Source organism: Penicillium nucicola, assembly GCF_028828085.1.
Source record: "Penicillium nucicola strain IBT 29836 chromosome Unknown utg000014l, whole genome shotgun sequence".
NCBI lineage: Eukaryota > Fungi > Ascomycota > Eurotiomycetes > Eurotiales > Aspergillaceae > Penicillium > Penicillium nucicola.
Genome location: NW_026643138.1, coordinates 360,660 through 386,509, shown reverse-complemented (window position 1 = coordinate 386,509; position 25,850 = coordinate 360,660). Strand labels below are relative to the sequence as shown.

Below are 25,850 nucleotides of genomic sequence, written 5' to 3'. Positions count from 1 at the left end.
ATCAAATCAACCAGTTGATACATAGTATTCAGAGCCTCCATCTTCTCATCGGTTTGGGTTGATGGTAGAGGACCATTTGCAATTTACGAGGAGCAAGCCCCATGAAAATATTCGTTTTTCTTTCCTAGCCGAGGAATAAACTGTGCCAAATGATGATTTAACAGCCACACAGGGATACTTTGGCAACGCTATGTATAGCCTATTGCACCCCATGACTGTCAATCCTATGTACTTCCGAGGTCCTGGGTTCCAGGGTGAAAGGTTTGCTGCATCTTAAGCCCTGGAGTCGAACCTAAATCAATTCCACTAAAACCAATATACACCGTCTTCTCCCATCTTGCCCTCGATTCTCAAGCGATCCAAACATTCCACTACTTTGTTCCCAATCTGCTCGCCGTATTCAATTCCAACCTTCGGCCTAGGCTGCCTTGGGTCAATTTCTTTGCTTATGTCGTGACGTAGCCACGGCACATTGCCGTATCCTTTGCAAGCATCGCGAAGGCTTTGCAGCTCTGCATCATTGTATCCCCCACCAGCTATAATCGCTTGAACCTTTTTCCCGTATTCTTGGGTTCCAAGATTAGCCTGCTCCTTGGAGGGAGGTGCTTGTCCCTGCAGAAGAGGGGGAATGTCGCTTATCCCAGCGGCCACAGAGGTTATGACATGGAGCGCTTTGACAGTGTTAGTGCCTTTAGAGCTCAGATGCCGCATTCTGAATGTAGCCACTAACCCTCATATGTTGGCCTGATAGCTTCTTTGACGCCGATTGCCACATGTACAGACTTGCCGCAGATGATGACCTGAATTGGATTCATCGCTTTGTCTTTCGGAGAAGTTGTAATTGTATCAATGTTATGAATGTAGTTTGTATAAGGAAATGAGCAGGGAACAGGGAGAAACAAGGGTGGCAATCACTACGTCAAAGGACCGATCCCTGATTAGTTGGTTCTCCACATGCGGTCGTAAATCGCCCCATCTCTCGGCGTTATATTTGAATGCCGAGGCCGAATCAGTATCCACCTTAGCTTTATCAAGGGATCGAGATATACTGTACAGTACTGATATAGGTCCGGTAATTTTCGCAGCTCACCTAAAGGATGACGAAGGTTATTTACTTGGTTTGGAGATCGAATGTATCATGTATTGATGGGTTTCGATGGCTAACGAATGAAACTCGGAACTCTGAACAATTTCCATAGGAAGAAAAGATCTTATACATCCTGTCAATCTTCGTCACATAACCAACCTCCGATCTATCATCTTAACATTCCCAGGTCGCAAACGTCGTTCACGCTTAAAGGTTATGATCGAACCGTGCAAGAGCTTGCACATACGCCTGTTCTTTGGCATACTTGTTCTGGGGCTTGCTCAAGTCAGCACGGATCGCAAAGCCGTGTTCGACGCCACTGAAAAGATTCAATTGGTAGTGCTGGCCAGTTGTGCTGAGAATATCTTCAGACTTGCGACGAAGTTCACGGGTAAAGATGCCGTCGGTCTCTGTGAGACAATTTTGTGAGCTGGGTTGCATGGATTGACAAAGCGTAGTACAACCGCCACTTACCTGCAGCAGAGATGGAGAAAGGCTTCTTGATGGCACCAAGCTCCTCGTCAGATACGAAGGATGGATGGGCGCTATAGCCAACATCGATCTTGCCTTCCTTAAGGAAGCGAGTCACATACTAGGCGCCGAGAAAGGTTCGATGATAAGAATGTTTTCCTACAAGTTGGTAGTGTTGGGAGTTTGCTTACCTTGCCACCGAAGCAGTACCCAGCAGCTGCGATCTTCTTCACACCTAGTTCTTCTCTCATATGCTTCACTACCGATTCCACAATGGAGTCCACCACATCGGTGCCATGTCTCGAGAGCCAGCCAGGAATGTCGATCTTGCCAGCTTCAAAGTCTCCAATATCCATTTGGTCGCCGGAGAAGACGTCGGGCAGCAATGTGAGGTATCCGTTGGCGGCATAGTCATCCGCTAGCAGCTTGCTGTTATTGAAAATACCAAATACATCACCAAGCAGCAGGACTGCCTTTTCCGATTTGTCATTGTTCTTTGGGCGCGCAACATATGTAGTGACTAGATCCAAGAGCTCAGCATTAGCAAAAGTCACTTAATACAACCCGGGGGAAGGGGAGTTGTTTATTGTGAACTGAAGGGCTGTTTACTGTTGTTGATAGAGATAGTCTCCCCTGTGGAGTTCCTTCATGCTTGAAGCCAGTTAAGCAACAGGCGGCAGGTGCGTTGGAGGCCATATTTTAAGGTGTGAGAATGTCGTGAGTTTGCAATAGTACAAGAGTCAGATCAAAGATATCGAATTAAGATTTCTCTCCAAGGAAACCGCCGATTTTTATGTACCGCAGTGGCGGTTTCTTTTTCTCATGTCCCGATCACCGACCACCGTTCCCCGTTCCCCGTTTCCCGCAAAGCACCCCGTAATTTCCCACCCCGCAGAATATACAGTAATGATGTGCCTGGTATCAGTTAATACTCGACCCGAAACATGATATAAAGTACAGTCCGGCTTTCATCCGAATATCTCAATATGTGTCATATGTAATATAGGTGTAATTTTGAATGAGATTGACTTCATGGTCAACAGTTGAGTGACGCTCTGGAAGTGAAACTATCAATGATGATCCTTTGCATTCCACTCAGGATCTCCATGAATGAGAGAGGCCATTAAGGATGCCAATTTGCGTGAAAGTGCCCAGTGCCCTACGCGCCCCAGAAGATCAACCAGCGTTCCAAGCGTTCTGGAAGTCACTATCGTTGATCTTTGTTTTTCAGACCAATCATCCCCAAGCAATAACTCTTGAGAATGGATTTCCAACCTTGGAATTTCAGAATTCTCGATTTCAGAAACAGGGCACACAAGAGCGTGACGTGAGCCGAAGTTCAAAAAGCAGTACCAAACTAGGGCCGCCCAGTACAATACACGAGGGACGTGTACCGTGACATCAGCTCCAAGAGACATATTTTCTGACTTCCGCAAAATTAGTACGGCATGTAGCGCACATCTGACGACGCTTGCGGATTCCGCCCAATTTTCAGCATACTCACTGTGCAGCTGAGACTTTTGGAAGCCATCTCGTCCAGAGCACATCTCAAGGCGATTCATGTCTGCAGATAGTTGGATAAACGCTGAACGCCATAGAATTTCAAGACTGAATTTGTCGTGATCAGGGCTCTTGAAAAGCTGAGGATAATTGTCCTGGAAATCTAGTAAATCTTTTTCAAAGTGTGAGGACATGGCGAGCCAGGTTCCTAGTCCCTTAGCCCCGGATATTGCCGCTGATATGCTCTCCAATTTGGCGTATGCGCCAAAGGCTCCACGTTCACCTATCCCCTGCGAGGAGCAAAGAAAGTAGCTTTGATCCATCGATGGGGGGCTTTCAGAGGCGGTCACTCCGGAGTGAGCATTTAGGATGGTTATTATCCATTCCTGGTGAGTTTCAGCCTCCCATGAATTATTGGAACATAGTGAAGAATAGTCAACTAAGGCGTGGCGCAAGAGAGGATCTTCGGTGAACAGGGCAGAATATTCAGAGTCCTGGATATAGAGGGCAGCGGTGGCTCTACATGAAAGATATTAGCCGTATTCGAAACTGTGCCTATATATAACACGCCCAGCTTACCTGCATCGTTCTTCGCGTTTGGCCCAGATCTTCCACTTGCTTTCTAGATCCTGACTGTCCGCAGATAGATCGGTGGCAGCACTTTTGGAGGGTTCAAACATGCCACCTTTTCTTGCCCACTTTGAGCTATATTTCAGCAATCATGTTTCAAATGGCGGAGGTCTTGATTGAAAGCTCACAGCAATGATGGTTCCATGGAAGGACTGCATTGTGAAAAGATTGTTCGGCTTCTAGTCTTGTTAGACAAAATAATATACGGAATTGGATAGCACACCACCCACCCCTGAAAGTATAGCGTAGGTATGCCCAAGCAGAGCCGCTTGAATGACCATGAGAGCTGTATCGGGGCCACGTGATACGTACTTCTCCCACTGCGTGACTGTGTCAGTGATTTGTTTGGGACAAGTATTCACTGTGATATACACGCACCGAGGCTAAGGATGCTTTGTGCAGCCGATCAAACATCCTTTGTCCCATATTTTTAGCCTGAGGGGACCCCAAAAACAAACTTCCTAATGTGCACATTGCCATAAGTAGAAGTGGTTTGTTGCTTGATAGCCGAAAGGTCGGGAGGTGAATTATTGGAAAAATGGGATTGAATCGAGTGACAAACATCTGAAGGCAGAGGTTCTGGATCAATTAGCAATGCGAAGCTAAAAAAACAGAACAAGGAGCTTACCAGGAAATCCGCAGACGGGAGGCTTTGGTCCGGGGCTGGCGGGTGAAGTCGTTGATATAAGCCTTTCATGAAGTTTTCATCAATATGTTTGCGTTCGGCTCCATCGTCGGGGGTCGAGTAGCCTGTGCTCTGTACACTAACAAAGCTAAACCATTTTTGACGTAAAAGGTCCTCTTTGGGCAAGGTGGCGATATTTTCGTCAGCGGAGCGATAGTGATGAAGATCTGTAGCATCTGGTTTCATCATCCCATCCGGAAGTTGGAAAGACGACAACGATTCGAAAGAATCATCCGTATGTAAGTTGGAGTTGGCCCCCAAGTCCTCGCTGTTAATCCACATCGAAATATCCGATTCAAATGTGGCATTGCCAAATATGTCGTCAAACAAACGATTCATTGATGTGGGACTGAAAGACGCTTGACTTGGAGAGTTGTTCATCATACACAGTTCTGTTGCTATCTCGGGGGCGATGATATTCGTTGGCGAAAAGTTCTCATACGGAATATTCGACTGAGTGGGTAAAATTGGTTGCCAGCTGTCTTGAAATCCTGCTTGTGACTTGATAGACGTAGGTATAGCCTCAACGCCATTGCTGAAACTTGACCTCGCAGGCTTGACATTGGTTTCGGATGACCCTGGAGCTATGGACAGTAAAGAACCATTAGAGGACCGATGAGTCCGCATATGTCGCGTGAGAGTGTCACTATCCAACGATCAGTACGCCTTTCCTCCATGAATTCCCAGATCCTCAATGAAAGAGCCAATTCCTTGAGTTCCACTCACTTGCGACCGAACACTTTGCCGCATTCTGCACAGGAGAAAGGTTTCTCCCGAGTATGGGAGCGCAAGTGTCTCGTCAGGTGTTCTTTTTTGGAAAAGTGTTTGCGGCATGAGGAACAGAAGTTATCCCGGTTGGGTTTGGTGATGTTCGTCCGAGTGTGAGGCATGATGAGGGGTTGTTCGTGAAAGCCCTCCACAATTTGGACTCCGCATTTTGGGGGAAGCCAACTTACCGCGTCGCTCCGATTATTCAGCTGGGAAAGGTTTACCCCAGCTTTTGATTAGCGACTGAGGGTGGGATTTTGTTTTGCCTCCCATGGATCTGGTGGTGGCGCCCAGAAAGCTACCGAAATCACTAGTGAAAGAAATACGATTGGGACGGCGTATGATTGCATTCCAAGTCGACCACTGCCATAAGCCACAAATGCTATTAAAAGCAAAGCTACGGGGTTGCAGGACGTGGGTGCTCTCTACAGTCGAGCATCACCAGTTGCTAGATTGATTACTAGTTACTAGTGGCCCTTTAGTTCAGAATCCAATTCCAACATCAGACCGTCCAGTTTGCCAATATGATGATGACCATGGTCACTCTATTCCCAATAGCCTCTGGCTGCACTATATGCACAAGGCTTGTTAAGATCCACTCACGGTAGTTCTAGATCAGTCAGTCCTCGGTGCTCGGTCGTTAAGCTGAACCCCGGCATTATTAAGCACTAAGCCTGGTTTCATAATATCTGACTTGCACAAGCACAAAGATAGATCTTTGACAGAATCCATTCTTTTTTTCTGCGCCTTTTTTGGCCTTTTTCCGGACAATATCTGCCCGTGCCTTCGCTATGGCAAACGACAAGAAACTACACGACAACCTGTCGCGCGTCAAAGCTCCATCGCCCCTTGGAAAGTCGATCTTTGTTGGGCTTCGTTTGACCGATGCGCTTTGGCAATATGCATTCCTCCATCGGGGATGGGCCACCCAGTTCATCCAATGGCTGCGTGGAACGCCTGTTCCCGTGATGGATGTGGTTCAGGGCCGATTGAACCCCTACCATCAGATGTTTGTGGTCATGTCACTCGGCAGTGGCATCAAGCAAGCCATCCACATGGGACTGATCTCGGAACAAGAGCTCTCTGCTGGCCAGGGCCTCGGCATAGGCTTCTTCAACACCGTGTTTAACTCCACAAACATTCTTTTCTCCATTTGGTCCCTGACCTCCCAATCACCTGCCTCGGATACCTGGCTGGGTCTTCTTTCATCGCCATCGGTCGCCATTGGAGCGGCTGCTTACGCGGTTGGCATCGTGACAGAGTTGATGTCAGAATTGCAACGACAGAGATTCAAGAAGAATCCCGCCAACAAAGGAAAGCCATATGGCGGCGGTTTATTTTCCCTTGCGACAAATATCAATTATGGTGCCTATACCTTGTGGCGCGGCGGATTTGCCCTCGCTAGTGGCGGGTGGGCCTGGGGCCTCTTCACATGCTCTTTCTTCTTCTACGACTTTGTGACTCGTGGAGTTCCAGTCCTTGATCAATACTGTACCGAACGGGTAACTATCTCCTCGATTTCCCCCCGCCGAAGTGGCTTCGTACAGTACACGCTAACCGCTCGATACTTTAGTACGGAGCACCATGGACTGAAATCAAATCCCGCGTCCATTATCGTCTGCTGCCAGGCATCTATTAAGCGACCGACCGAAGTGGAACTCGTCCGATACGGTGATATTGAGTTGGAACAGACGCTCACATCTTGGGTTACAACTAGTTCCTACCGTTGACAAGGCTTGGATATAGCATTTTCGGCGTCCGAATTGCTGGAGACATCACGAAGGAAATCGGTTCATATCGCATACAATAATAAATTGACTCCAGCGTTCTATTCATGGGAAAATAAGGCGCGTAGGCTTATGACTGGAGCAAGATTAGCAATATTAGTGTATCAAGTGATTTTATTTTTATGGACTAAACGCTTTTCAATGACATACTTATCTCGGATTTACGGCCTAGGAAGCCTTAGTTCCTCATATCACCCGTGGACTTGATGGCCACTTACTAAGTCAAGGGTTGCTCAGCTATTAATCTTATATAATGATTATATTACCTCAATAGGGGCTGCTCGCCTACGTAGGTACCAATAATAACCATGCGATTCTAACAATTATCTCAACGACGCGGTGCTAAGTGCCGGCGCCATATATGCGCTCATCGGAAAGTGAATCGAGACATCACCTCACACGCTGATCTAAGGGTCTTTCTAGTCGGTGAGTTTGCCTTTTATGAGTAATAACTGAGAATAGCGAAGAGCGCGATCGCGACCTGACGTTCTAGGCAGGACGGCAAGAAAGTCCTGGGCATCAGGTAGCAATAGGGTGTGCATCTCACCTGTAGAAATCATACTGTAGAAGGGTCGCTCCTCCCGAAAAATGAGTACACTGATGAAATTGTCTTGTCTGAGACGTGGCCCCTTGTACGGTAGTTTTTGTAGAAATTGTTTCAACTCCGTTTCGAATAATGCAGACACGTTAATCTAGCTCCTCGCGAGGATCAGCTACTCGGCATATCGGCACACTTCACACTCTTGCAGTAAGAATCAATAATTCTCTCTTTTATCAAAGCACCGAAGCCCGACGCATACATTTAGTTGCTATGGCAAGCGCTCAACTCGGGATTTCGGGCCATCCAATACACCGACTGAAGTCTGTCCGTGTCCTTTTATGCAGGCACTCCCGATCCAACGAAGCAGCTTAAATTACATGACAGGTTTCTAAGATACTGTAGCTCCAGCCGTTATGAAGTGTAGAATGATCGAACAAGTTTCATTACTGTATGTAAAGGTATCACAGCAGGCGAGAGTTTCGTGATAAGGCAGTTCTATCGGCTATGCCTCGATAGTAAATTGACTAATCGATTAGACCCATAATGGCATTTGGGGCATTCAATTGCCTTCCAAGATACTCTGGTAACCTGTCACAATCTCCTTGAATATAGTATGCAGCATACTTTTGTACACCGTTATTCCGCTCGGTACAATGGGGCAATGAGCTTCGTTCTATATTAGTAAATCACCAGGGTAGCTGCATTAATTCCGCAATCCCGGCTAAATCAAGTCTACGTTGGAGAAGACTACTGGGCAGCTCGGGCTTCGGGCTTGGACTGCAACAAGACACTTGGTAATCATCGTGCTTCCTGGCAATGCCGAAGCCCGAGCAAAGGAGATTAGGCCAAAACGGATCGAACGGCCGACGAAAACCCTGAGTCTAGCATTGAAGGTTAATTATGTACACAAACCCTATGCGTCCCTCTTGATCGGATCCCCACTGCACCGTATGTGGCGGGGCCGTGTCTTGTCGGAATGCCTTTTTATTGTCACTCAGATCACTAGCATGGGATAGTAGCGCGAAATATATTCCCTCGTGTTTCTGACATGAAGACTCAATATCTAGCAACTTCGACCTTTTCAAATGCCATACTAGTTCCGTAAGAATGTGTTCATGAGTGGATGTGTTCATGATGTCAACGGGGCTCCATCACAAGCGGCACTTTGTGCGTCATCGGGGCCAACCCGGTGATGATTCATTCCCCCCTTGTTCGTACTTGTATTTACCCTCTCCCAGCTGTGACCATTTCAGTATAAATCATTCCAATAGGTCAGCAAAGTGGTCAAACCCAACAACACGTTCACCGCTTTGAAAGAAAACTTTCCAGGTGATTGATCAATCGTGGAACGAAAATGAGTGGATTCCTTTACAAGCATGTGTTGCTCGTCGGAGCAACCTCAGGAATCGGCAGTGGAATGGCAGACCGTCTGGTCGAAGCTGGGATCAAAGTAACAGCAGTCGGACGGCGGAAGGAGCGCCTGGACGAATTCGTCCAGAAGCACACTCAGAAGATGACTCAGGGACTGGTTTTCGATGTGGGTGACATTGGCAAGGCTCCTCAATTTGCCGCCGAGTGAGTACATTCGACAACGGTTCCAAGCAAGTTGCTAAACAATCATCGTCACAGTGTGATGAAGCAGTATCCAGATATCGACTGTGTCTTTCTCAATGCCGGGACTCAGCGATTTTATGATCTTACCAATCCTAAAGACTTTGACGTGAAAAGTTTCCAGCACGAGATCAACGTCAACTTCATGAGCAATGTTGCGTTGACTCAGGCATTCCTTCCTTTCATGATGCCCAAAAACTCAAGTTTCATATTGTGCGAATCTCTCAGAATCGGGTGACTTGGCTGAATCACACTAATAGTTCGTGCAGTACCACTTCCCTTTTGTCCATCACCCCTCTTAGCTCGATTCCCGCATATTCCGCCTCCAAAGCGGCACTGAATTCGTTCATTCTCTGTCTGAGAGAGCAGTTGAAAAGAAGCACCGTCAAAGTGATCGAAGTGTCTCCTCCTCTGGTGCAAAGTGAGCTACCATATTCGAGTCTGATGCGACATACCCTCCTAACTATATATCTTCTCGCAGCGGAGCTCAACGGACCCGTGGGTATGCCATTAAAGCAATACGTAGAAGAAACCTGGAAAGGGTTGGAGAGCGGAAGTGACCAGGTCGTTGGGGGGACTCTCGGAAACCCGAAACTTTTCATGAGCATCGTTCACAATCGTCGCAAGATATTCGAGGAGTATTCAAACAGTTGGAACTAATGAATATCGAAGGGTGTGTAAATTTCTGTTCGGGCTGTTCCAGGAAAACGCCTAACACCAAATATCTAGATACAGTATCCTTTAACACCTAGCAAGTGACTACCTACGTACGGAACTGGCGAAGTAAAATATAACGCGTGGATCTCTTGGATTTCGATTCCATCGTACGTCGAATGGAAAATAAACTTATCATATTGGCAGCGCTCGGTCGACGTTACCGACAAGGAGAGAAAGAGGAACCTATAGGCAGAGTAGGAAGTGAGTTCAACCTAATCGATAGGGGCCATGTTACCTAGCAGGTAGTGCGTAGAGTGTTTCAGACCTGAAGCCGCGAAGAAGGGATTTTAAGATACCACCCAAGCTTCTGGAAGAGAAGTCTAAGTGTCGTTCTCGCCGGGCACTTGAACTGCTGCTAAATTTCATTATTTGAGTCCGGCTTCAGTGGTCAAAGATCCGAGCACATTGGCCGTATGTGTTTCTCTTAAAAACTGAAAGGTTCTTCATATATGTAGTAAATCAAGGGAACCAATTGATGAATTAGTCGGTGGCAACTGTGAAGCTTAGAAGTACAGTAGTTTACGCAGTTAAAAATGTCACAGCAACATTACCTGATATCTAGGGAACTAAAGCTTGGAAAATTCAGTTTATTTTAACAGAGAACAAGGACTATTGAATGAGAAGTTGATTATGCTGAATCAATCTTGGAGAGTATACCCTTCTTCATGACAATATTTGTGAGCCCAACGACCTTTGGTGATCAGGGTCATGACCGCAAAAAGCATGGCCAACACTTATACGGAATATTTAACTTATTTCCAGGCGGAAACATTCTTCTTGACGAATTCGTCCCAAGTGGTAGGCGCAGAGTCAAGAAGCTTCAGGCTGGGCTCAAGGGACTCTCCAAGGTAGTAGCCAGGGTCGGCAACAAACAGCTGGTTCTCGAGGTATTCCAGAGCGATAGCGGGTGGCAGAGAAGCCTTGTACTGCTCCGAATCAACTTGAATGAATACAGCCTTCTTGCCAGAGACCCGAGAGAAGATGTCGACAATTTCCTGGGGGGTATAGTACTTGGCAGCAGCCAAGATCTGGTGGTTCTTCAATTGACCCTTGTGTTTGAGAGCGGCCTTGACGAAGAGACCTTTCGTCAATCAATTAACGAGGGTCCTATAAAGTACAATGAACAAGTGGAGGTCTTACCGGTGTCTTGGGCAGCATCGAAGAGAGGGAACTTGGCCTCGTTGCTAACAGGGTAGAAAAGCTGGTAGGAGCCATCCTCAGCACGATTAAGCATCTGAGTAAAGTTGCTCATATAATATCCAGGAAGCACGAAGCTGCTGCCAACTCCTGAAGAACGGATGTACTTCTCGACGTTGGCCTTGCTGTCGAAGTGGGGAACGTTGGTGAGACGACCCTTGCTCTCCTCTTTCACGTTATGAAGAGAAGAGAAAATGAGGTGGGAAACACCAACGGCCTTGCAGACGTCGGTCACGTTCTTGCCCTGGGAGAATTCAACGTCGGCGTTCATGGTCTCCCAGTAGTTGGTAACCAGGAAAACGGTGTGGGATTCCTTGAGTGCAGCGGTCAGGGAATCCACAGAGTCAAGGTCGGCCTATGTTCACCCAAGTCAGTTATCTGTCTGTGTTGATTCAAATGAGGAGAGGGGCATTACCGAAACAACATCGACACCGCGCTTGGCGAGGTCCTGGGCGGACTTCTTGCTGGTGTCACGAGTAATGCCGCGAATCTTGAACTCCTTGGAGAGCTGAGAATCGTTGAGGATGGCATCGATGACGGAGCCACCTTGGTTGCCAGTGGCGCCGAAAACGGTAATCAAGTTGGCCATGATAGAATTATGGATGTCAAAAAGGGATTGGCGGGAAGGTGTGAGTAGAGCTAGGTCTTCAAAAAGAATTGGATGATTGTAAACTGATGAAGTTGAAAATGCCAGGACGTCACCACAGTTTTATAACCTTCATGGACTTCGGGCGGGGGCAAAGAACGGGGGGTTCGGGAAGCTATTGAGGTCTAATCAATCAGCTCGGGACCCAAAGTGAGGACCGATCGCCGCGGCCACTAATCTTCCTTGGGGTGATTCGTCAATCCACCTTGATCAGCGATCTCCAAGACTTGACCAAGACCGATCGCGGCTTGTCAATGACGAGTGTCGAATCAACGACTAAGATCCTTGACAAATCCCCGCAGTTGAAGTAGTGGAGCGACACCCACTACGGCCTTGTCAGAAACTCCCGAGCCCCGAGCATCAACTGCGAACCCCGAGCGGTTTGTCAATTGACAGGTATCGCATTATCGGCGCTGGCTTCTCAGATCAGGCTGGATGTTTTAGACAATGTTCAGTGTCTAGAGTCGAATGAGTCCCGATTGGATTGATCGTCATTGGATATGTGACCCATTAAGTGTGAGCCATCAAGCTCTGCCAAGTATGTTACATCAACACTCTTCGGGACTTTCATGAGCAACGTTGCAACCCATGCAAACCATGCATAAGGACGCGGTCGCGCTCACTTGGCCATGGAGTCTAGAAATTCAAATCCAAGATTTCAATGATTTCATTTCATGAACAGCATGCTTCGGTAATTGAAATGAGTAGAAAAACACCACGATGCTAGGCCCTTCACGCTTGCGGCAGCAAAACTATCCATTGGTAGTGCAAATTTGCCTTTTAACAATGCTAAAATCAAGATCACATCAGCTCCAAGGCTAGGCTGGAACTCCTTGCTCAACTAGGCCTGATGGAATGTGTCTTCATACATTTTGTACGTACTTGAAACCCGAATTTATCTTCCAAGGTCATCCTGATCTAAATGTTTCATTAAGTTCAAGGTTACATACCTACGTTGTTCACCACGCCCCTGAAAATGTCCAGGGATGCGGTGTCGACAGCAAACAAGTCCTCAGCGAGCTGTTCCGTCTGATGTGTCATATCGGTTTCTCCCAGGTACGTTTCGCCCAAACCTTGCGGAATAGGGACAGCCATTTGCGATTGGGCAATTTCTTTTGCTCGGGCTGCTGCGGCGCGAGCCCTGAGACGTTCTAATGATCGCATCATTAACCCGGGACTGTGGCCCATGGGCCCGTTCCACCGGTCATACGCCCGATTCACAGCTAGCCAAGCACGATCAGACAGCGGAGATATCGGGCGCACGCAGAGTTCCGACAAAACAAACGCAAAGGCTTGCCACTGAACATATCCCTGGAACAACCAGGACCACTGGGCGGTGTTTTCGTGGGTTTCGAGTAAATAGATAAACTCCAGTACTTCAATTGCGGTGAAAATAAGGACATCGCATTGCTCGGGCCATAGGTCTGGCTGAAACCCGTCCGCAGTCATGAGTGAAAAGTGCGATATAAGCCACAGACGCGCAAGTGCGACTCGTGCGATTGTCGCCGCTACCCAGTGGATAGGAATAGCGAGGTCACAGTGTCGGAGGTATTGCTCGTCCAAAGCCTGCCGGCACTCGTTGATGGCAAGAAGGCGGCTTTTGAGTATCGCGTGCTGGGTACTGGCCACCGGGTCATTTATTTGCACCAACTTGCGATTTGAGATGAGGATTTGACATCGAACGAGGGTTAATGTCATGTCCGTGAACCCGATCCGTTCCTTCGGGGTCTCAATCATATCGGGTGACAAGTCGTCATCATTGATGTTCAATGGTAGCAACGTGTTGTAGTCCCCTTCCCGGATCTGAGGGCTGGTTGCTTGAGATTCTGACGTTCGCACATCTAAGAGATAAATGTACCACCAGGTCCGTCGGCGCATTTCCGTTTCGTAAGGGCCTAACTCGAAGTGACCGCCGTCCCGATGCAGGCCCAAACCGAGACCGAGGCGAGTGACCACAGCAATCATGGTCCAGACAAAATGAGTATCCTTGGGATGAGAAGCGCAGCTAAGGAATAGCACCGCAGCTTGTACTATAATCAATTTGCGGGTATGAAGGAATCCAGCTCGCGCCAGTGCTTGCTCAACAGCAAAGCGAAACTTTTTGGTCAAGGTCGCATGAGTTTCCCCCAACTGTGTAAGACATTGTTCTTCTGTCATACTGGAAGATGCAGCGAAGTAAACCGAGAATACCAGAGCCTCAGAGCTTTTATCGAGTTCGTCAGGATTCGTGACCGCAATTTGAATCAGTTCTCTTAATGTGGCGTTATGGATGATCCTTAATATAGGCGCGACATTTTCCTCGAAGACACTCAAAAGAAGATGGCTGATGGTCGGGGGTGGGTGATAACTGCGTAATGTAGATGCCAACGAATGATAACCGAATGGGAAAGGACTTTCAATTTCACAATCTGCTGCTGAAGCAGGCGTAGATACATCATCCACTGAAGGTGTGGGCGAAGATAGGCCATCAAATAAATCTCGGATGTCTTTAACCTTTGTTTGATATGTCAACATATGCTTAGCAATTTCGTTGAAATTATCGATTGCGCTCTGTGGAGGGTATGATATACCTGATCTGCGAGTTCCGTCAAAACCCGGTTGTTCACATACCGACTAGTTCCGTTGTTTCGGTCCAGAACTAGGCGTCCAAATTGATCACTGAGTGTGGTAGAATTCTCCTGCGGCGACCGGACTTCTCCACTGGTTTCAGGATCATGTCCATCCGATGGCATTGACTGATCGGCCATCGAGTTCCCTTTTAGCCATGATTGCACATTCAAGCTGTTTTGCGAGTCCTGGTGGTAGGGTTGCTGCTCTAGTAGGTCCTCAGAGGGAGCTCTGGGTTGGCTTTGTCCACCCAGTTTCTGGACTTCTTGCTCCAAGAGACTCAATCGTGAGAGCAACTGCGACTTCTTCGACGGTTTTTTCACTGTTGTCCGAGATTTGCGGCCAGGTGGGGGAAACGTGCACTCAATCCCAAGCCTGACGCAATTGTCGCAGGGAGATTCCTTGCTACATCGCACCTTTCTGCGATTGCAATCATGACAACTCCGGTGTAGCAATGACGATCCGCCTTCACGCGACAGCGGTTGTTTCGATTTTGTGGGTTCTGTAGCCATGTGGAAGAGAAGTGAATCAGAGTTGGAGTTCGTGGAGGTTCGAAAAAACCATTTCCCACATTGGTGACCTCAGCCTACCTCCCCCTCATGTGACTGACGGTCAAGTGGCGGGGAGTCGATTTAGTCATCTTTTGGTGCCTCAGGACTGACAAGGTCAATTTTCCGGTGAGCACCTCCCAACATACGTAGATATATTTAACGTTAAACCTCACAGCGATGCGATGGTGCACCTGGGCAGTCTTGCTATATAATCCAACCCTTTGATGCATTTTCAAAACATGAAAAACCGTTGTTTCCAACATAGGTCATCTACTAACGTTATGGGCCCTACATGGCGGGGGAATACCTCGCTGTCTCTCAACTGACACGATCAAATAAATGTGCATAAAGGGTTCAAAATTTGAAGAGTGAATTCGCCAACACTAGCGTGGCTACATTCCAAGGGTTTGACTGCTACTTAATAATCTCATTCGCGCTGATTACGTCCTACTTTATATCGTGACATATTAAATCACACCACCTGCGTACAATCCCCCTTATAAGCTCGCTGGTGCCTCTCAGATCTGTCTACGATATCACAATGACCACGGTCACAACCGCTCCAAATCTGATCTTGTTTTCCGATTATTTTCGGGAACTTTTACAGCGGGTTACTTCCATAAAAGATGTGGGATCTGGACTTGGTGTTGGCATGTCTGGGGGTAACCTTGCAGTGACGTGTAGTGGTTTGTTTACCTTTCAAGGAGAAACGAGGAGTTAGAGGCTTTAATTATCTAGGTAGGATACTGTACCATTTCTGAACTGCCCGGGAAGACTTATGATGGGCTATTATCTGGATACATATGTTTTATGACGCGCCTCGTTGGGGTCGTCATAAGGGCAATAGGCTGTGTTTATGTACAACGAAATGAAGCCAGATCGTGCGGTCCTCCCTCTACGCCCTGATTGCCTAACCGCTCGTAACTGTAGAAACATCTGGGCCCAGCGCTCTGTTTACTGTACCTATACCCCGTACTCTACTGTACGCTCTGAAGCGGTTGTTTCTTATTATTTGACTGGTTCAATAAGATCTTTAAGTGCGGTACTATACATTGTACAGTACGGTACAGTAGCGGGTGCCCGGGGCATTCCAGGGGCTCGGCATCCGGCCCAAAACACGGAGATTGATTTACCCCATAACGTTAAGGCTGCATTCAAGAATGATCGTCATACGTGGAATCAAGCTCATTGGCGGTCAATGAAGCGTGGGACTAGCGAACACGCAAGGGATTCCGCTCTTACAAACCTTCGGCCTCACATCTCAAACCCGAGGCCGAAATAGCGGTCGGCCAACATGCAAGTCGACTTTCATGATGAACCGAGTTGCCGAGATCAGGATATGACATCACTCCAGATTTGTGATGTGAACCCATAAGAGCTTGAGAATGGAATCAAAATAATCTTGCAATTGAAAACTTCGCAACATCTAACACATCATGGAACGGATGTCACAGAATTTCACTGGCAAAGTCGCTCTTGGTATGTTTCCATTTCTTTGAGAAAGACACCGTAGAAGAGATACAGTACGGGTGTTGACCATTCTATGAAATTGTAGTCACTGGCTCAAGCCGAGGAATTGGAGCTGCTGTCGCTGTACGACTTGCTCAGCACGGTGCTGATGTCGCTATAAACTATTTCAGCTCACCTGAGGCAGCCGAAAACGTCGCAGACCAGGTCCGGTCCTTGGGTGTCAAAGCAATTACTGTGAAAGCCGATGTATCTCAAGAGGAAGACATTAAAAAGCTTTTCACAACGGTCATCGAGCAGCTTGGACGTGTTGACATCGTCTTGAGCAACTCGGGAATTGAGCACTTCGGCGCAGTGCCAGATGTAACAGGACAACAGATCGATCATGTCTTCTCGGTCAATGTTAAAGCCCAATTTTTCGTTGCCCAGCACGCTCACAAATACATGGCTAATGATGGCCGACTGATTCTGATGTCTTCTATTTCCGCTCAGAGGGTAAGCATGAGACGCTAACTCTAAAAAAAAAAAGATAAAAAAGAACCCACGGTGCTAATACTAATTGTCCACAGGGCGTCCCCGAACATGCAGTCTATGCTGCATCTAAGGCTGCAATTCAAGGAATGGTCAAATGTCTCGCTTATGACTTTGGGTCCCGCAATATTACCGTTAACGCCATCGCTCCCGGAGGTGTCAAGACTGATATGTATACCGAGGCAGCAGCTAAATACATTCCTGGTGGTGAATCAATGACCGAAGAAGAGATTGACGCCAATCTTTCCAAATGGTCACCGTTGGGCCGACCTGGCTTCCCGGATGATATTTCTGGAGTGGTAGCCCTGTTGGCGAGTCCCGAGGCTCAGTGGCTCACGGGCCAAACATTCCATGTCTCTGGTGGCGCTCAAATGGCTTGAGTATCTACACTGGTCTCTAGCGTCTGGATCATTTGTGATCAGACAATTTGACGGCGTGGTAGTCAATACTACAATCAGCCAGGAGATGCCCGCATTTATGGTACTGCAACGTACAGTACTGGTTTGACGAGTCTCTTGGGTGCTCAGAGAATTCCTGAAGGCAATCAATCTTTTTTACGAAATTCTCTTGCTCAATATTAGCCAGTAAGCCCAAATGTCTAATTCGTGAAGTAAAAGAAAGAGCAACTGGATGTAATGTGACCCCAACCTTGGAACACATCAACTGTCATGGTTAGCAGTAAGTAAGTTTTCATTTTACAGAGATATCATTTCCCAAATACCAGTTACTACGACTACATCGTGTATGAATGAGATTGAATATCATTTCATTTTACTATAGATATTGCCTTGTGATTTAAAAGCAAACCTCGAAAACGTTATAAACCATGTTGATATATTTCATAGTCTGAGCCTTGTGGAAACGCCCTTGGAGGCCCTGGAACAACCTAAGATTGGGATTTGAAGGTCACAATTACATAGAACTACGTTTGGTCGTATTAATACTTTCGTAAAATGTGGGATATTTTAGGGTTGCCATGAATGATATCCATATGAGGAAACAAACCCTCGAAAAAGAATGTATTGATTCATTGATTGGACTCAAAGGTACAGCCTGGGAGGTCTAAATCTAAGCATGGTGCAAAACAGTCTCCAGGATCATAAGCATGTCAATTTATAAATATTCGGCTTGTTTTATTACATTGGCATTCGAGTCATCTCATGCGCTGTCCAGTATTTCCGTGTCTCCTCTGCACCCAACTGCCGCACTTCATCATCCAGATGCTCCCACAAAGTTGTCCCGAATGCGTCGAGTATTTCCCTGAGCTCATTCCAACGCAGGTCTGTCCTGCCCTGTAAGCAGTTCTGGGCATACGATTCAAGTCTTTCGAGGCCTTTGTGGATCACTTTATGCTGCGCGATCAATTCGTCGTGATTGGCAAAGGCAGGCATGCGCGTTGCGAGAAAAGGGAAGACGCGCATCTGCAGAAAACGTCAGTGGACTTGTGATGTAATATTCGAAGTATGGAGTTATCATTACCTCTTCAATCCGATGATGCGCTTCAAGGTTTTCGCAAAATTCCAAACATGTATTGAGGTAGCCCTTGATAGACATCCCCGCCGGTCTTTGAGATGAATTCGCTACCTCATATATGACGTTCCATCGAACTCGGAACCATTGGTGCTGGATAGGGTCGTATTAGCGATATTTTCCTCTCGTTTTTAGAAAGGGTTGGTACCAGCGACTGCATCTTATCTGCCATGTGGTTGAAAATTCTAAACTCCTGAGGGCTAAGGGGGGAGTCATTTTTCGCCATTATGCTGCGGTGGAGGAGTCAAGAGGTATCAAGGGTAAGACTTGTTTAAGTGAGTGCGAAGTTCAAATTTAGTAAGTATGCAACGGTTGGGAAGGTATATTCGACCTTGGCTATCACTAGTTATAGCTTACTAGAATTACGGACTTGAAAATTGGTAGACGTCTGCCACTCGTGATTAGAAAATTCATCATCGCTATTCGCTTGTCAAAAGAGAGTCCGAGCTGAGTTGGCAGGTTCGGTAATATTGATTATTAGTAGCCAAGGGACGGCCTCGGCACCTCGGTGATGGATCTCAACCCCGAGCAAGGATCGTGACTAATTTGCCGCAATCGTCGAGCTTTGCAAGGTGGGTGTGGCGCGTGGAAGAAATTCATGGTTAAGGGTCACTATAACCAATTCTATAAAGCGCGATGATTTATTGCGGTTGGAAGACTTTGTTTAGGGTTCATCTCCATCAATTGCCTCTTTGACAACCTTGCTCCATCCTTTTCCTGCACTGCAAAATGAGTTCACAATTTGTCGCAGTAGCTGGCGCCGCCGGTGGCTTGGGCCAACTTGTCGCACTCGCGCTGGCCAAGCGCGGTGTCGCCGTCAAGGCACTCGTTCGCCCCAACACAGATTCTTCGCGCACCGAGAAACTCCGCAACGCTGGAGTGACGATTACGCCTATCGACCTTGCCGCTACAACAGCCCTCACCAAAGAATTGACTGGAGCAACTTGCGTTGTCTCCACCCTCCAAGGATTGAGAGATGTGATCCATACCACCCAGGGCAAGCTCCTGGAGGCTTCCGTGGCTGCCAAAGTGCCGCGATTCATCCCTTCCGACTTCTCTCTTGATTTCACAAAGACCAAGGTAGGATCCAACCGCAACTTGGATCTGCGACGCGAGTTTCATGCCACGTTGAAGAAGTCCGGCATTGCTTGGACTAGCATCCTCAACGGCGGTTTCATGGATCTTATGGTTGGTGACTCCCCCATGATCAACCACAAAGGTCGCAAAGTCGCGTACATCGGATCGACCACTCAGCTCCTCGATTTCACGACCATGGTGGATACTGCTGCGTACACAGCCGCTGTCGCTGCGGACCCCAACCCCACGCCCAACTTCCTTCGCATCGCCAGTGCTACCGTCAACATCCAGGACATCGCTCAGGCACAAACCAACGTCGAGGGTGTCAAATACAAGCCCAATTGGATTGGTACCGTGGGCTCCATGGAGTTCATGATCCGCGTGATGCGCTTCTTTGGTGGAGAGAACGACGTTTTCCCTGCCTGGCAGGGTATGCAATACATGGTGAACATGTTTTCTGGTGCTGGAAAACTTGACCCGATTGACAACGACCGTTATCCCGACGTACAGTGGACCAACATTGAGGATTTCTTCCGTGAGAACAAGCATAAGAAGTAACACCCTCACTGAGGTGACCTCAAATGAGGTGTGCTTCTTGGCTTTTTGTGAGATAGGGAGTTCAGGTCGGTTAGGCAGATAGTACTTGCTTGTTTTATCTTAATATGTAGTTACCTAGGTATAATAGAAGACAAAAGAAATCATTGTCAATAACACTTCCAAAGTTCACTTTTATCTAGAAACACATTTAGAAAAGTCTCACATTGGCATAAATTTCAGCGAACCAGTAGATTGCCATGGCATTGTACTGTAACATGATAAAACTTCTTCGTATAGTCAGAATTGTTGTTTGGCACCCAGATAAATGATAAATACGGAGAAAGTAGAAGTCCACATGATTGCCTAGTAATTCTGCACGATCGGAAACGATCGTTATAATAGAGAGATCAACCCCGGAGGAAAATTATTTAATCTGCCTCACCATTTCTCGCAAAAAGGTCTAATGTCAATCTCGTGCGTAAAAGCGCTCCTGGGCTGCGTGTGCAAATGCCAGTAAGAGTCCGCGATCTGAAATGCTGAATTAGACCTAGGAACCAAAAAAAAAAGAGAAGGAAAAAAAAGACAAAAGACAAAGGAAGAGCTTTACTTACTCCCTGAGGATCGATCTTCGCGTTTGGGGTATCCTGGCCGAAGCCCTTAGTTTTCTCAGTGTTGATGATTCCGTCGATAATAACATGAGAGACATGGACACCCTTGGGCCCGAATTCACGTGCTAAAGATTGGGCCATAGCACGGGTTCCAAACTTGCTCATGGCGAACGCGGAAAGCTCAGAGCTACCCTTGAGTGCAGCCGTGGCACCTGGGATCGTTAGTTCAAAAGGTCGTTTTGCTCACTTGACGTATACTATACCGGTGAAAATTAGCGTGGGAGGGTAAAGCCCCGCGTCGGCGTTCAACATGTAAGGCAGTGTGGCCTGAGCGAAGTTGAACGCACCCTTGATCGAGGGCTCCAGCATTTCAATGAAATCTTCTGGCTTTTGTTCCAGGAAAGGCTTCATTGAAAATTTGCTCGCAACATTGTAGATTGCGGCCGCTACAGTGATCTCTGGACCGAATTTGTTCTTGATTTTGTCCATTGTCGAGCCCATGCTCGACGCACTCGTAACATCGGTGGGGAACCCGACGGCCGAACCGCCATTCTTCGTAATTTCGTTGACCAAGGGTTCTAGCGACCGTTGCGATCGAGCAAGTAAGACCACAGGGTACGATAGAGCAAAGCGGCGGGCAACAGCACTGCCGGTACCGGGCCCTGCGCCGGCAATGATTGCAACTGGTTTGGACATGTTCAAAGGTTCAGATATGCGAAAGGAAATACTGGAGAAGTCCAGCTCCGTGTCGGGTTTGTTGGCAACCTGTCGCACTTTTATAATTTCCTCGAGGTCCGATGCAACATGACATCATCATTATCACATTCATGTCCAAGCTAAGTTCTGGAGTTCTCCAGATCTTCCTTCTCTTCCATTTCTACTGTATTATCCTGCCTTGTTTGGAACTGATTTTAGGTTGATTTGAATTTTAAAGGCCTTCCGAGTCACTGCGGGATTTTGTAACAAGCCAACAATACCAGAGGCAGATTTGCCCCCTGCTACCGGCAAGCAACATCGATAGAATTACTGATGTTTATTACAAAGCAGGCTATGTATTCCAAGTTTAGTGCATTATGAATTCCGATATGAGAAATTGGAGCGCTACTCAAGCTCAAGGGAGCCGATGCCCGCTTGGCTGACGGCTCGGTCTCTTCGGGCGTTTTGTGAATACCGAGCTTACTTGCTGAGTTCTGCCCCGCCACATTTGAAGCCCCGCGATGCCGAGTGCCCACCACGTTGAATCTTTGATGTCTGAAGATCCATGGTGGGCCGCATGCATTTTTGTCCATTTTCACGGGTACGACTTGTTTTTTTTGACATGACCGTTTGGCTGGGCCGGGGTAACTTATGTCTTCCAAGGTTTACACGGTCAACCATCAACCACTCTCGGCGGGGATCCTAGGCTGTATCCATAGCTACAATATTATAACATCAGCTATGATACTTTCGCACTTGCAAATTTCTTTTCGAACCATGACAGACATACAGTTTAATTATTCAGTACCGACTAACATAAATGCGTAAAAATACATGAAATTGGGGAAAGATCAAAGCTTCCCCTCCTTGACCAACTGCCGCAAAACCGTGATCGTTCCGTCCACGGCCATTTTGCTCATCTTCTTCTCTTTGCTCATTGAGGCGGCGAGCTCGGCTGCAGAGGCCCCAGGATGTCTCCATTCAAAGGTGTAGGTCATGTATAGTTCTCCGTCGGCGCCCTCACTGATGATATTGGCAATGGTGCTCCCATCTGGCTGAACGAAGACCACCCGAGAAGGTTTGTATGCAGTGACAGTTTCTCGGACCTTGCGCTGGTCTTCACAGAAAATCACCTCCCGAATTGTGACGGGGTTACCCGTTGATGAGTCGGTAGACTCGGAGATCACAGTGGTGGACTGAATAGCCTTCGGGACAAATGTTTCGGCAGATCGAATTTTGAGGAGTAAACCAGCCCACACTTGATCTTCTGTGAGGACTGGGCTAGCTCCAATGGGATTGAGTGGAGCAGTGAAAGCGATATTGTTGGTAGACATGATGTTGTTGGGCTGAAGTCTAGTTCCGTTTGGGAGATGATCGGTACAGAAAAACGATTGATCTGCAGGTAATAAGTTTATATAGAAAGTCGTGGGGAGGTGCAGGAGTGATGCATTGGTGAGCAGAGACCGAGCAGCCCTAGAGCTTCGGGGCTCGGGACTCACCTGGCCGCCGCCGCATGACTAACCTTCTGGACGGGAACCTTGGCTCGTCTTACCCAATCCCACAGTGGCGCCCGCCGCCATTCATGCGCGGCTCGTCATTGGTCGATACTCAAGTCTGTTCCTTTCGATCAACTACTTCACGTCTCGTCATCAGTCTGCTGTGGCCTCCGAGAGTTGTCAGCCTCGCTCTTTCTCGTGATCATGAACACCGAGCCTTGGAGCGAACAGATGGCGGGAGAAATTCGGGGAATATTATTTATATCAAAAGGTCTTGGAACGTTAGAAAGGATACTTCACTACTCTATCACATCTGTCAACATTTCTTCTGATTTCGAATATTCTCACTCCTTCGTTTCTCAGCCATGCAGCCAATTATTCTCTACGGCCACCATGCTGGTCCCAACCCCAAAAAGGTGGTTATGGTTCTCGAAGAGCTCAACATCCCTTACGAGATCAAGCTTCTTGAATTCCCCGAAATGAAGCAGCCAGCCTATGAAGAGATCAACCCCAATGGACGGGTCCCCGCAATTACCGACCCCAACACCGGAGTGACGCTGTGGGAGTCTGGCGCAATCATCGAATACTTGGTACAGAAATACGACGAGAACTTGAAAATCAGCTTCTCTCCGGGAAGCCCAGAGTTTTACCAAGCCAAGCAATGGCTCCATTTCCAAGCATCAGGCCAGGGCCCATATTTTGGTCAGGCTGTATGGTTCAAAATCCACCATAAAGAGAAGATCCAATCGGCTGTGGATAGATACATCAACGAGATGCGCCGTGTATCGGGTGTGTTGAACGGAGTTCTTGAAGGACGCACCTACCTCGTCAACGACAAGTGCAGCTACGCTGATCTTGTTTTCGTTTCTTGGTTTGAGGTTATCCCGTGGGTAGCAGAGGATGCGATCGATCTGGAGAAGGACTTCCCCCACCTCCACCGGTGGTTGGTGACGTTGAAGTCCCGGCATTCAGTCATCACCGGGTTGGGCGTAAAGTCTGCGGCACCAAAAAAGCTTTGAAGGAATTTTGTTTAAACCCGTTGAGTGATAAACATTTCATTGGAATATACTTGACCGACATCGGATTTTGGGTATCTCAGTTTTTCGGAAGCTTAGCAACCAATAATACAGACATTGGAAAAGCATTCGCTCATCATAAAGACTAGTATAGCTGGTACTGATTCAGTTGACTCGATGGTACTGCAACTTTACGAATTCCTTTCGGCTTCTATCATCCCAGTTAGTTGATAGAGGTGAAATTTAATTCACGTCATCATCTTTTTCTTCAACTACTGTACCTACCTGTCTTGTAACTATCCTTATATATCCACATCAATCCTCTAGTTGGACATTGAATGTTGCCCAGTCACAGCTTTGTACTTCGCGCGGCCGTATTTGATGCGTCTGACACGCTTTTGATGTCATCTATATACAGGAATCTTTCACGCGAAATAGTAGGGGTATATCCACTGATAATCGAACTAACAGGTTCGAAGTTTTTAGAAGCTAGATAGAGAGGCTGCCAAACATTAGAGATATGCTTGGGTCGGCAATATTATGGATAAGATCGCTGAGGTTAAAAAGTGAAACCGAAGCGAAACAACTACTACTTCACATTCTTTCCCATCTCAATTCGAAAATCTAAGTCTGGATAGCAGACTGAAGTTTTTCCAGCCAAACTTTTCTCCACGGAGAGACCCACGCTTGCGATCATACTGTTGTGGCTAATTCCACTAACAATATGAGAAGCGAGCTCCCCTTATGATATCTTGGCTACAGCCGCTGAACGACATTGGCTATTATAATCATGATCGCTTTTCAAGATATTTCATTTGAATTGTTGATTTAAAATTTCAATCAGTAAAATGTGACAGTAAAACGATTGTGGCTGAGCAGGTCTACCTCCACAGAAGACTGGCTGCCAGATAGGACCGTTTCGTTGATTTATCATGGAACACAATATAAAAAGGGCTTTACTGTACATGGGTCTCCACGGCAGATGAGGTGTTTGTATGCCTTGTGTGTAGCAGGGGGTCCATCAAAGCTTTAGTTTCAACATCTGCAAGCCACGTTGTCGATCACTACCTTGCTTCTCCCCATTGCGCTCGTACGCCTCCGCAAGCGAGGTCGTACACACGGATTTCTGAGATCAGCCTTTGCCACACGGAAGAATAGGCCTCTCTCATTGGACTACGACATTCTAATGCAGGGACCTCACCGTCGCTACAGTAAGCAGTGTTTGCAAACCAATTCGGAGTGCCATGTTAGCGCCCGAGACGCCTGGACGAGTTGCCTGTTGCTGCAAATCCGACAGCGTTGTGTAGCAGAGCAACCAAAAGGATTATAAATACTCTTTTTTTCTTTCCTTTTGAGTCAGGAGCCAGTCGAATTTATCACTCCTCTACTACAATTTTCTCTTTGATCTCTCGGAGAGTTCAACAGAAGGTTGCTTATTGAAAACTACAAATTGATTTTATCGTACGACTCCTTTTCTTGCTACATTCTGTTTTCTTTCGAATGGCCACAGGTACACTTCGGTTTTTAACAGTCTCCCAAGTTCAGCGGCTTCATGCGAGATTCGTCGTCCCCAATGCTGTTCCTGTCCAACCAAACATGCTGGAGTCTGCAATCCATTCGCCGATGAACATGAAACACTACTCAAAGGAGGAAGATGTTTTCCAGCTTGCTGCGAACCTTGCTGAGAAAATAATGTTAAACCATGCCTTTCAAGACGGGAACAAACGCACCGCCTTACTGGCCGCCGATATGTTCTTGAAAATCAATGGCTTCTATCTTCAGAAGGTGCCATTCGCGGAGGATCTACACAACAAGGCGCTAGCAAATGCTCACGTCGCCGTCGTTACCAAGCAGTGGACCGCTCAACAATTGGGAAATTATTACAAGTCTGTGGCAGCGCCCCTTGGTCTTGTTACTGCAGAAGTCATGGAGTATAGCAGCTCGGCTCTCGAGTACTAGTCTCATACTTTCCGTCAACATCATGGACGTTTGAATGGCGTCTGGGTCGTCTTCTGATCATCCAGTCCTTTCGTTCGCGAGTTCCGGGTGGGACTCGTAGTCACAATTTAGTATCGTCTTGCGCTTTGTTTCTGT

The 25,850-nt window shown here is 47.2% G+C and overlaps 7 protein-coding genes across 7 annotated transcripts; 3 read left to right on the top strand and 4 right to left on the bottom strand.

Moving 5' to 3' along the window:
- Window positions 1-306: 306 nt before the first annotated feature.
- On the bottom strand, window positions 307-815 carry N7511_011496 (uncharacterized protein; the record flags this gene model as incomplete). The annotated part of the gene is made up of 2 exons (XM_057133873.1): window positions 307-671; window positions 731-815. 2 exons carry the CDS (start codon window positions 813-815, stop codon window positions 307-309), a joined length of 450 nt encoding a protein of 149 aa, XP_056978543.1.
- A 479-nt stretch (window positions 816-1,294) lies between these two features.
- N7511_011495 (uncharacterized protein) lies at window positions 1,295-2,254 on the bottom strand (the record flags this gene model as incomplete). Its single annotated transcript, XM_057133872.1, has 4 exons — window positions 1,295-1,497; window positions 1,562-1,679; window positions 1,750-2,078; window positions 2,113-2,254. 4 exons carry the CDS (start codon window positions 2,252-2,254, stop codon window positions 1,295-1,297), a joined length of 792 nt encoding a protein of 263 aa, XP_056978542.1.
- Window positions 2,255-2,628: 374 nt separating this feature from the next.
- On the bottom strand, window positions 2,629-4,712 carry N7511_011494 (uncharacterized protein; the record flags this gene model as incomplete). The annotated part of the gene is made up of 6 exons (XM_057133871.1): window positions 2,629-3,577; window positions 3,638-3,756; window positions 3,817-3,867; window positions 3,895-4,016; window positions 4,051-4,267; window positions 4,317-4,712. The coding sequence occupies 6 exons, from the start codon at window positions 4,710-4,712 to the stop codon at window positions 2,629-2,631; spliced, it is 1,854 nt and encodes a 617-aa protein (XP_056978541.1).
- A 1,220-nt stretch (window positions 4,713-5,932) lies between these two features.
- Window positions 5,933-6,871, top strand: N7511_011493 (uncharacterized protein; the record flags this gene model as incomplete). Its single annotated transcript, XM_057133870.1, has 1 exon — window positions 5,933-6,871. One exon carries the CDS (start codon window positions 5,933-5,935, stop codon window positions 6,869-6,871), a length of 939 nt encoding a protein of 312 aa, XP_056978540.1.
- Window positions 6,872-8,823: 1,952 nt separating this feature from the next.
- On the top strand, window positions 8,824-9,740 carry N7511_011492 (Glucose/ribitol dehydrogenase; the record flags this gene model as incomplete). Its single annotated transcript, XM_057133869.1, has 3 exons — window positions 8,824-9,044; window positions 9,099-9,293; window positions 9,350-9,740. 3 exons carry the CDS (start codon window positions 8,824-8,826, stop codon window positions 9,738-9,740), a joined length of 807 nt encoding a protein of 268 aa, XP_056978539.1.
- Window positions 9,741-10,549: 809 nt separating this feature from the next.
- N7511_011491 (NmrA/HSCARG family protein) lies at window positions 10,550-11,583 on the bottom strand (the record flags this gene model as incomplete). Its single annotated transcript, XM_057133868.1, has 3 exons — window positions 10,550-10,878; window positions 10,938-11,349; window positions 11,410-11,583. 3 exons carry the CDS (start codon window positions 11,581-11,583, stop codon window positions 10,550-10,552), a joined length of 915 nt encoding a protein of 304 aa, XP_056978538.1.
- Window positions 11,584-25,256: 13,673 nt separating this feature from the next.
- On the top strand, window positions 25,257-25,715 carry N7511_011490 (type II toxin-antitoxin system death-on-curing family toxin; the record flags this gene model as incomplete). Its single annotated transcript, XM_057133867.1, has 1 exon — window positions 25,257-25,715. One exon carries the CDS (start codon window positions 25,257-25,259, stop codon window positions 25,713-25,715), a length of 459 nt encoding a protein of 152 aa, XP_056978537.1.
- Window positions 25,716-25,850: the final 135 nt, after the last annotated feature.